The sequence below is a fragment of the Crocodylus siamensis genome, chromosome 14, assembly GCF_052110815.1.
Source record: "Crocodylus siamensis isolate JL-2025a chromosome 14, ASM5211081v1, whole genome shotgun sequence".
Lineage (NCBI taxonomy): Eukaryota > Metazoa > Chordata > Crocodylia > Crocodylidae > Crocodylus > Crocodylus siamensis.
Window position 1 is genome coordinate 9,445,131 of NC_143408.1, and position 11,593 is coordinate 9,456,723.

Genomic DNA, 11,593 nt, shown 5'->3' on the forward strand with positions numbered 1-11,593 from the left:
ACTCCTTGGCTATTAAAATAATACTGCTCACAACCACTGCATTTCAGGCTCTCATAATTATCCAAAGGTTTGTCTTTTAAGCTGAAATGTCCCTTATGTGACCATTGCCTTGGTTTCCCCAAGCCTCGCAACCCAAGAGCTCTTGCCCTTTTATCAGTAGCTCCCTGGTAACGTGGTGTCCGGGACTGAACACGTGTGCTCCCCAAAAGTTCTATCTTATGGCAGACTTAGTTCGTTTACTGCGCCCTAATACCAGCACACATGTGGACAGTGATGTTTTACTGCGGAGCTAATTAGTCTACTCTCCAGAAAAGCGCACGTGTAGATGCACCCACTGGGGGATCAGGTGACTTGGTTAAGGGTGGAGTAGTCAGATCGCATGGTGGTCTGGTCGGTGGGTGCCCATTCTGGAGTCGAAGAGCCAGGTGTGTGGCCAACTGGGTGGGTGGGTAGAACAGTTAGGTTCATGACTTGGTGAGTGGGAAGTCAAGTTGAGTAGGCTGGTCCCTGTGTGGCCAGGCTGATGGGTGGGGCTGTGTGGTCTGCTGGGTAATAACCAGGTCACGTGGCTCTGGAGGTATGGGTAGAAGTGCTGGATGGCACAACTTCATGGAGGAGGGAAGGGACAGGAGGAGTAATGAGTTTCAGTGGCATGGTTGTGCTATTCAGTGGTGGATGTGGGTATCAGCACGACAGCACTCAGCCAATTTCTTCATGGCTCTCTCCTTAAAGCAAATTTTCTTGCCAAGCTTGGCTGAGAGGCTAGTCTCATTCTCATGGGCTTTCAGCTTGGCGTAGTAATCAGAGAACTTGTTGTAGAGAATGGAAATGGGCATCCCATTGAGAATGATGCCAAAGGAGATGCATCCAAATGCCACCATCCTGCCCAGCACTGTGTCGGGCACGGTGTCTCCATAGCCCACTGTGGAGAGGCTGACCTGGAAGAGGGTTGAGAAAGGATAAACTCCCATCAATTCATGTCCTGGCAGGCTGCTCCTGGCCTGATTGCCCAGTGAGCCAGGTCCCTACTACTGAAAAAGGTCCTTGTCCTCACTCTCACAGTCTGACCTGTCTCTCCCATTTGAAAGCTGGGTAATAGCTCTCATGAGTCCCCAGACCCCATTTACACAAGCCTGGCATCACTCCACATGTCTTCCATGTGCCCAAGCTGGGGATCAGTTTGACTGTCCACCTCACTGTATCAGGTCTCATGCCCAGACAGAGTTAGTTTGTGTTCTTTCCCCTCATGGCCACAACCGCACATGACTCCCTCCACTCCCACGACCTGTGCTACACTACATTCTTTCCTCAACTCCAGGGGTCCATGCATGTGTTACTCCTTCATCCTCAGGCCTGGTCATGTGATAACAATCTTCTCTTCTCCAAACTCATGGGTATGCCTTCACTGCAGACATTGCTTCTCAGCCCTTCTATTAAAATACAGAACAATCTCATCAGGGTTTGGTGGATCTGGACCAACTAAGAGTGTGAGGTAGAACCTAGGTTTTATTTTCATTTGGGTTGATAGCCTGTTCACTTTGCAGTGAGCTGCAAGCTAAATGCCTCCTATGCTGATTCGATAGGATGAGCATCAGTTCTTGAGGTGATGTGGCTGTGAAAAAACTAAATGTGATTTCAGGGTATATCAGATGAGGTATTTCCAGTAGAGATAAGGAAGTATTAATACCATTTGTCAAGGCACTGGTAAGACCTCCTATTGAATACTGTGTACAGTTCTGGTCTGCTATAGTCAAGAAGGATGAACTCAAACTGGAACTGGCATACAGAAGGGCTACAAGGATAATCAGGGGAACAGAAAGCCTGTCTTACGTAAGAGGAAGCCAAAGGTCTGTTCAGCCCAGTGAAGTAGAAGTCAGGGCCAGGAGGGGAGATGAAATTGTTCTCAGTGCCGTAGCAAGGGAAAGGAGGTGGGGAGCAGAGCAACCTCCCCTGTCACTGAAGTGAAAGGGTGCCAATAGGTGCTGCCCAGCCAGGGCAGGACACAGGACAGAGTGGCTCATTTGTGGAGCACGGGGATGGGAGGAGGGTGGCTCCCAGTGCTGCATGCACTCCCAGGCAAGCATGGGGGGGCATGTGCCCCACCGGATCTGTGCACAGGGTGAGGGCGAGCTGCTGCTGCAGGCTTTGCTCTGGGTGCCAAACCTCCTTGCTACTGTGCTTATTGTTCTGTATAAATACAGTTTGGGAAGCGGGGTGGCGTGATGAACACCAAGAAAGGAAGTGAACTATTTAAGCTTAAGGACAATGTTGGCTCAAGAACAAATGAATATAAACTGACCATGGACATATTTAAACTGGATATCCGAAGATTCTAACAATCAAAGCAGTGAGGTTCTGGAACAGCCTCAAATAGGAGTAGTGAGGGCAAAAAAACACATAACTATTTTTATAATGGAGCACGCTTTTACCAAGGCCAGACTAAAGGGACTATGGAGCTGGCTTTCTGGCCACAGGCTAACAATTATACTAGAATGACCGTGTTGTTCTGGCCGTTAATTCTTATTAGACTGAAGGAAAGAGGCAGGAAAGATAAAATTCCTTGAGTGGGTGCAGATGATGACGAGTGATGGCCTCTCTGGCCTTGCCTGCCCAGTTCAGGATATCAGTACAGGTAAAGACAGTGCAGCCCAGCTGTCTGAAGGTCCATGCACACTATATTCCCCAGTCAATGGGTGGTGGAGCTCACACCCTTTCGTGTGAGCGTACCTCTTAAGCCATTGCTCCCCAACCTTTTTCTCAGCATGACCCCATTTAAACATTGGAATTTTTTTGCCATCCCAAAATGATGCAGACAAGATCAATGCCCCTGCCCCCGGCATGTGGCACGGCCAGAGTGGAGCCCATCAGGGTGGGGAGGAAGGATGCAGGCTTCCCACTGAAGACTTCCCGCCATGCTGCCCTTCCTCCAGGGGCCTCGGCAGCCCACTGAGCAGGAGGGCAGCAAGGCAAGCCCTGAGCCCACAGTGGGCCTGCGTCTGCCCCTGCACCATACACAAATCTAAGAGGGGCCATGCCCCTGCCATGCTTCCTTCCCCAGAAGTGTATGCAGCAGCAGGGAGCTAGCACCACTGCTGTCCCCCAGACAAGTCACCCCTGGCTCCTTCCTGCTCCCCCAGCTGAGCCCCATATTCTCGCCCTGGGCTCCATGCACCAGCCTGACTGGGCAGCACCCCCAGCCACAACCCTGCCCCATCCCCTCCCTCCCTCCCTCACCGTGGGGTCCTCAATCTGCCCTCCACCACCCCACTTCACCTATCTGGAGGGCACTGCAAGATGCTACCTGGCTGCCATGGGCACTTGTGTGTGCACATGCACATGGCACCCCTTCCTTATTGCCCCCCTCCCACTTTCCCCAGCCCCAAGCAGCCCCTTGTAGGCTCGAAGTCTGCCAGCCTGCATAGGGAAACCCACCATTCCTGCTTTTTTCTGTGATTTTCATCATAACCAGTCGTCACTGTTGAGTGTCTTTGTGACCCCATTTTTTAGTGTTGCAACCCGTTGAGGTCATGACCCTAAGGTTGGGAACCACTGCCTTAAGCCAAGATCCAACAAATGACCCTCTGGCTAAGTCCTGAACACTTCGAATGTGAACTTTCACTCCTTGCTCATACCCGCACATTGACATTTTACCTTTCCTACCTCTTCCCTTCAGTCTAATAAGAGTCTGGGGCGTAGCTGGCCAGGACAACACCACCGTTCTAGCATAATTGTTGGCCTGTGGCCAGAAAGCCTTGGTAAACATGAGTAAGAGCACCTGCATGCAGCGGGGAGAGGTTGGGGACTTGACGGGCCTGAGCCCTTTCATGGCAATCCATAGCTCTGCAAGTTGGGGGATAAAATCCTCAGGGTAGACTTGGACCCAGAGCTGATGGGTCAGAAGGCTTATGACAAGACTGAGGCTACAGTCAAGCAGAGATTAGGGCTGTGGAGTTCATGCCACCTGTCAATGGGAGGGTGCATGGCTCATGAGGGTGGTGCTGCTACCAGTGCTTCTGTACACCACACTGGTCTTCATACTGGCCCTCACGGCAGACTGTCTGCGGGATCCAAAGGGACATGTGTATCTTCTTCTAGGGCTCGAGCTTGGCAAAGCCAGCTAGACCCACCCAGTACAAAGCTAAACTGACCGAGGGCTGGGGGTTTCCAGATATACTGCTGTTTCTCTGGGCAAAGTAATGAGCCAGGGTCTATAAGCTGGCAGTAACAGAAGGGTTCAAGGTGACATGCTTTATCTGGTATTTTGATGGCGGCCTGCTGCAACATGGCAGGTGTACACAGTGCCCAGAACACACTTATGGGATCCTACCAGATCCTAAAGCAGCTCCACAACTCCTACGAGCTGAAAGACAAGGCCCAGAAACCCTGATGAACTACTGCAAGATGCAAGTAGTAGTGGAGGTGAGAGACAGACTGTTGCTGGTGAGTGTGTTCCCCAGTGGGCACATCTCTACATGCATTAATGTGCCATAATTATTATGGCGAATTAAGTTTAGGACCTGTAACAACAGATACTAAGTTAATGCACCATAATTGGTGCTACTGCAGTAGCGCTGGTGCATGTCTTTTAGGTGATGCAGAGGAAGACAAATGGGAGAGAAAAAGAGGCAGCAGAAACCTGGAAGAAGAAACATGGCACATGGTTTTTCACGTCACGAACACAGAAGACGACTGCTGAGGACCAGTGGTGCCATGAATCTGGACTGGGAAGGGAAAGACGAGGGTTTGGTGTCAGTTGGGATGCGGCTGTAGGGCTGTGGATGGGGCAAAGGAGATGCAGTGAGTGGAAATGTAAATGTAACTGGCAGTGGTGTTTTGTGTGAACTGTTTGGTCATGATTTCATAGATTTCATAGACATCAGGGCTGGAAGGGACCTTGGGAGATCATCGAGTCCAGCCCCCTGCCCAAAGGGCAGGAAGTCAGCTGGGGTCATAGGATCCCAGCAAGATACGCATCCAATTTACTCTTGAAGGTGTTCAATGTAGGTGCTTGAACCACCTCCGCTGGCAGACTGTTCCAGACCTTGGGGGCTCGGACAGTAAAGAAATTCTTCCTTATGTCCAGCCTGAAACGGTCTTGCAGGAGTTTATGACCGTTCAACCTAGTCATCCCTTGGGGCGCTTTGGTGAACAAACGTTCCCCCAGATCCTGGTGGTCACCCCTGATAAACTTACAGGTGGCCATCAGATCACCCCTGAGCCTGCGCTTTTCCAGGCTAAAGAGTCCCGTGGCTCTCAGCCTGTCATCGTAAGATCTGTTTTCCTGACCTCTGATCATGCGCGTGGCTCTCCTCTGGACTCTCTCAAGCTTCTCCACATCCTTTTTGAATTGTGGAGCCCAAAGCTGGACGCAGTACTCCAGCTGCGGCCTCACCAAAGCCGAGTACAAGGGGAGAATGATGTTCCAGGGTTTGCTGGAGAAGCATCTATGGATGCAAGCCAGCGTTTTGGTCGCTTTACTAGCCGCAACATCGCATTGCAGGCTCATGTTCATCTTGTGGTCAATGATGACCCGCAAGTCTCTTTCTTCTGTAGTGCTATCCAACGTAGCGCTGCCAAGCCTATAAGGATGATGTCGAGCTGTACAACCAAATAACTGTCTATATATACATGTGACTTTATTTCTGATTTTAAAAAAAGAACATCAGCCTAATGATTTTATCTGTGATTGTGTCCTGTTATTCCAGCACCATCTGAGCCTATTGCTACAGTAATCGAGTGAGAACACCAGAAGCTCTGAGGGCCCCAGTCAGTTCCTTTACTTGAAGTGCATCCAGACATTTGAACTCTGATTTCTCATGGGTCTGGCTACTGTCTTGTTTAGCCACTTAAACCAAGGCCACGTTGGTGTGAGACTCCCACTGCCTGATCTAGTGATGTCTACCTGCTGCTTGCAGTGGTTTAAATACCAGCACAGAGGGAATCAGTTCCCTCATCTCAAGCTTATGCTTATTTCACAAACTTTTTTCCCCAGAAGTTTGAGCTAAACCTTCATCATCATCCACTAGATTTGGAGAGCTTAGGGCCCAGGCCTGCACAGGAAGAGCTTCACAGATCAGATCCCTGGACTAAGGAAGGGGTACACAGATAAGGGACTGACTTCCAGGGAGCAAAATCTGGGACAAACATGCTACGCAGGTTCTGGAACCAGAAGTAGTCAACCCCTCTTCCAGTTCATTATCAGTTGCCCCAGTACAGCGCTTTGCACAGCTAATTAACAACATGCAGAGGTAGAGTTAATTAGTTGGCTTGGGCCCAGCACGCTGTGAACGCAATATGAGGCTGATCCAGGACCAACATTTTTCAGATTTGGGACTTAAGGTGGGAGTATGTGAACAGGAACTTGAACATATTGAGGTAGAGGAGGATCCTGCTGTGCCTGTGATTTTTTCCAGCAGCTCAGCCACAAATAGCACAGGGCTGAACACTGAGCTCTATCCTCAGCTGTTGTGTGCGTCTTCCAAAGAAATGGGATTTAATTTTATCTAGTCAGAACTGTCTCTGACTGACTGTTCCTTTAGGAAATTCAGATATCATCTGTAGCGAGGTCAAAGCTGCTGGTTCTTCCCATAGTAGGCTCCATACAACCGCTGGGAAAGAACAGGGGGAGCTACTGAAATGAAGAAAACTCAATCATAAACAGTAAGTGCCTACACAGGGAACACAGCTTCAATTATGGGCTCTTCACCCAAGCAAAGGCAGAACAAGAGCCAATGTCTGGAAGCTGAAGCCAGATGAATACGGACTGCAAATGAGGAACAATTTACAACAGAGAGGACAATTCGCCATAATTAAGAACAACGTCCCACTGTTGCGGCGGATTCTTTGCCAGTGTGAGCTGAATATTGACTCTCTCTCTAAAAGACCAGCTCTAGGTTAAATGGGGATTAATTCAGGGTGGTTGCGAGGCCTGGGCCATGCAGAAGATCAAGCTAGATAAATGCAGTGGTCCCTTCTGCCCTTATAACCGATTGATTAAAACCCCTGCTTAGTCCGGGAGTCTCAAATGTTTTGTTTCTTTTCTTGGAACCACGACTCGTATTGTCAATACAAAAGCTTCACCCTCTGCCAGGCTCTGCCCTCTCACCTGAACTCAGGCCAGAACAGTGCAACTCAGTGTATTTGTCTTGAGCCCAGCTCAGTTCAATGACCCCCCTACCCTGTGCAGGTCCATTCCCCCTTGTTGTTCCTGTGACGTAGGGGCCTGCTCTATAGATCCACCCCTCATGCTCCATGCCCCATTTCCCACTATCAGCCTCCCCGTGTTTCTCTCTACCCCGATTTTGGATCCTGACTGGTATGTTGCCCCTTTACACCCCACTTGGCCAAGCCAGGTTCATGTACCTTCTGTCCTCTGGGGATAAAATCCAGCCTTATTAATGTCCCTTGCTTCATGAGACCAGGCCTGAAGATACATCACCATCCCTCAGTCCCTGATCTCCATGCCCTCCTGTCCCTGCTGTGAGTTCAAGCATTTTTCCGTGCGAGTCTCCTGCATCATCCACTGGCCACAGACATGTCTCTCCCTCCAACATGATCCCAGCCATCCCATCTCTCCCCGAGCCTGGGCCACATTAGAACTCAGTGTCCCGCTGCCCTGGGGAGTGGCACCCTTTAGTTCTGGCTTCAGATGCTCACTGTTTCCCAGATCCTGAGGATTTATCACCCAACACCATTAACAAGAACACACAGTGCTTGGTGTGTTCAGACAGTCCTTCCCTGCCTGGTACCCGAGGTCCACTCCTTGGATGACCTTGTCAGACCTCTCAGATGCACGCATCCGAGCCCTGTGATTCAAAGGCTCTTTCTGTTATAAAATGTTTGCTTACAACAAAGTAGTGCAACACTGCCCAGCTCTCACACAGCATTTTTTGTAAAGTGCTTATCCCCATTTTACAGATGAGTAAACAGAGGAGCAGAGGTGAAGCGGCTTGATCCAGATCACAAGGTTCTTATTCCATCACAGCCTGGGTAGAGGTTAATCCTGCCCAGATGTGATGTATAGTTTGAAGTTCTTGCTGCCCTTGGGTTTCTTGAACTGCTGTGACACAGGGTGCTCTGTGTCCCCACTTCAGTGACCTTCCACTACATTTGTAGGCCAGAGCCAGAGCCCCCTGATCAACTGCTTTGCTTCTGGGCCAAGATGGCTTTGGGAATCTGCCAGCTATCTAAGGAGTTCAGCGTGCTGCGCTGTCATCTTCAGTTGCAAGTTTGACTTCTGTCATCAGAGTCCAGCCAGTAGGGTGGTAAATATTCCCCTAGCACTGAGCTCAGGACAGCAGAATGATTTGACTACCCACATGTACCCCCGACCCAAACAAAATGCTTCCCTTTGTAAGGAATGGCTGCACCTTACCGCTGCCCACCACCAGGCATCAGGGATGCTGGTGAAGTTGGTGCCTGGGACATCATGTTCCACCGAGTGCATCAAAGCAGAGAATGTGAAAACACCCATGGCAATGAAGAGGAGGAGGCAGCACACCTGTTGATAGCATTGGCGGATGGTGAAGCCAAAGGCCCGGAGGCCGGTGGAGTGGCGAGCCAGTTTGAGGATGCGGAAGATCCTCAGGAGTTTGATGAGTTTGAGGACTTTCCCCAGCTTGCTCACACTCTTCATTCTGTGCAGTTCCTCATGGTAGAGAACATCCCCTTCAGTTAAATATTCAAAGAGAATCTGGATGTAGAAGGGCAGGATGGCCAGCATGTCGACAGCATTAAATGCAGCTCGCAAGAACTTCTGAAAGCTGGATGTTGATATGAGCTTCATGAGATACTCAGAAGTGAAGAAGACAGCACAGATGGCCTCCAGCTGCTCCATACACGCCTTTCCGGTTTTGTGTTGCATCTCCTCCACTGTGCTGAGTGTCATGCTCACAATGGAGATCAGCACAAAGAAGCTGGACATGATGGCAATGATCTTGGCAGGGATGGAAGAATAAGGGTTCTCAATGAGGTTCCAAACAGCTTTCCGAAACCCTCCCAGACACTTGCCCTCAAATTCTTCCTCCCGGTCTGCGGGCTCAAGCTCTGCCTCCAGCTCCCTCTGTACTTTCAGATACTCTTTGAGCTCAGACTGCTTCTCCTCAAACAGGATCCGGCAGCACCGCTGGGAGTATTGCAGATGAATGCCCCAATATTCAATTTCTTCCACAAAGTTTGCAGGGCACAGCTCATCCATTATCCAAAGGACCCCACTCTGGTAAAAATGGAAGATGTAACAGAAAACGAAGGGGTCACGATCAAAATAGTATTCATTCCTCTGCACTGAGTAGTCATCACAGAGCTGCAGTTTTTTCATGGGGTCTGTGTAAACTGCCAGCTTCCCAATTCTGGTGATGGGGTAACGAGCAGCCACTTTGCAAGCAATCCGAAAAGATGTGCCCCCAACATTGATGTTGAGGAAGTGGCGATTCTGTTGCACAGGAGCGTTGCTCTTCTCCTGGTTCCCGTCAGTCACATTTTGCATGGAGCTCCACTGCTTAATCAGGCTGCCTTGTGCAAAAGGGAAAACAGTTACCTCTTTCTCTGGAGTTGGACAGCAATCTTGGTGGCTCCCGATCTTCAGGTTGGCGTAGAGACTCGCACGCCTCATCCCGAGCTGCCTTATGGCACCTGACATTTCACACCAGAGACCCACAAAATTATGGCCTCTGGCTTGATGGCTCTGGCTTTGTGTTTCCCTTACATACGTTAACTAAGAAAAGCTCCCTAAGCTTGTGAAGAGGCTATTGAGAGTGCTCCACCCCCAATGCCAAAGGCCACAGGCTGTGCTGGAGCTCTGTGTACTGCTAGGCTCACAAAGCTGATAGCTTATGAGATTTACTGACTGGAATTAAGCTGTGGAGGTCAGAGGTAGCTAAGTTCTAGCTCCTTAAAACATTAGGAAGATTGAAGTGTTAGCCCTTTTATGTAAGGAGCTCTATCCAGGTATACGTTTCTTTCATTCCTCGTTTTATCCTCTTCATTCTAGTTGGTTGCTTCTTGCTCATTTCCAGATACAGATACAAGTATTTATCATTTCTGTACCTGAATCAGGAAAAAAAAAGCACATCATGGGAATTCATTTTCACTCAATCCCTGCTAATGTCTTAATTGCTAAGGAGGTAACAAAAACAAATGTCAACTCTAACATAGTTACCTCCAGCTCAGGCACTGCTTTAAGATTTGTTCATTCATTAACTATTTGTGCATTAAAACTCTTGTCTGTTCCACCATTACTTTTCTGCAGCATTGAAACAAGAGAAGCTTTCACAGACAGAACTAAGATGAAAATCTGCCGGCTCTTAGCCCAGTCTATGCAAGCCAAAACCTGTCTCAATTTGTACAGTCTAGTAAGAAAGTATTGATGGCTTCTGTCGTTCCCCTCATGTTGTTCAGCAGCCTACAGGAAGGCAGGATGATCAACTACAGCTGACTCTTTGCCCCATTTTGTAGCTCAGTGGTTGTCAACTATGGATATGTGTACCCCTAGGGGTATTTAAAGGGTCATAAGGGGTACGTGGAACTGCATGCATGCACACAGCTGCAGCGCAGCACGTGGGAGGCCAGGAATGCAGCTGGGCCGTGTGGAGAAGAGCTGGGTCCAGCTCTTAAGCTCTCGGAGGAGAAACTGGGACTGGGGCTGGCAGCTAGGCAGGGTGTAGGACTGAGCCATGGGCAGGGGTGCAGCTCCACCGCTGTGCACACCCCGGGAGGACACAGGGGGCGTGTGCCACCACATCTGCACACAGAGTGGGCTGGGGCCAGGGCCACACTGGGCTCTTCCCGGCAGGGGGTTCTGGCCCGGGCTGTACTCAGGGCAGGCAACAGCAGTGCTGGGGGGGGGCGGGCTATAGCAAATTTTGGGGAGGCTGCAGAACCATTCATGGCTCCGTCCCACACTCTGCCCCAGCTGGGCAGTGCCTGCCCCTGTCCAGTCCCTCCTTCAGCGTGGGGTCTTGATCTGCTCTCCCCCCTGCCCCCCTTTAAAAACAGGAAAAAATATAAAGGGGTAAATAAGCTGAAACTTTGAGGCAGAAGGTGTACACTTGTTAAAAATGTTGAAAACCCATTGTAGATGACTTTGCAGTGAATTAGTTAATATATGTCACCTGCTTTGAGAATCTCCAGTGGAAGAGGCTAGAGAAAAAACAAAGCCCTGCTTCTGATCTCACGTGTTCTGTGGCCCCTTTCTATAATCGTCTATATATTCCTTTTTGCATAGAGCCTACTGGGTAATTTTACTACTATTGAGCACTGAGGAACCCTGAACTGACTGCTGAGACCCCAGTACAGGATTAGCAGATGCATCTATTAAGTGTGCACATTAATGTTGCTTAAGACTCCATGATGATGCCAAATTAAGTGATAGGTGAATTGCTTGGCACACAGGCTCACCCAAGACCTATTCCAGAGTTTAAAGGAATCCAGTACCACCCTGATATGGTGAAAACTTCTTGGCGCCAGCAGCAGCAGCACCATGCCTTCTATGATGCTCTGTGCAAGCTGCTTCCTACAGTGCAACTTTATCCACGTTACAATTCATGTGGACTAATCAGTACTGCTGAGTGACGGTACGAGCATTTCCCTAGTCATA

The 11,593-nt window shown here is 49.6% G+C and overlaps 1 protein-coding gene across 1 annotated transcript; it reads right to left on the bottom strand.

Moving 5' to 3' along the window:
- Positions 1 to 665: 665 nt before the first annotated feature.
- On the bottom strand, positions 666 to 9,619 carry KCNV2 (potassium voltage-gated channel modifier subfamily V member 2). The gene is made up of 2 exons (XM_090027757.1): positions 8,375 to 9,619; positions 666 to 938 (listed from the first exon to the last, which is right to left on the bottom strand). Exons 1-2 carry the CDS (start codon positions 9,608 to 9,610, stop codon positions 666 to 668), a joined length of 1,509 nt encoding a protein of 502 aa, XP_089883883.1. The 5' UTR covers positions 9,611 to 9,619.
- Positions 9,620 to 11,593: the final 1,974 nt, after the last annotated feature.

What these genes read in the sequence shown, in the direction of transcription:
- KCNV2 (XM_090027757.1), bottom strand. Translation starts at nt 9,610, where the DNA reads ATGAGGCGTGCGAGTCTCTACGCCAACCTGAAGATCGGGAGCCACCAA. An exon ending in ATGCCTGGTGGTGGGCAGCG is followed by an intron (nt 939 to 8,374) that starts GTAAGGTGCAGC and finishes ACCCTCTTCCAG; the next exon opens with GTCAGCCTCTCCACAGTGGG.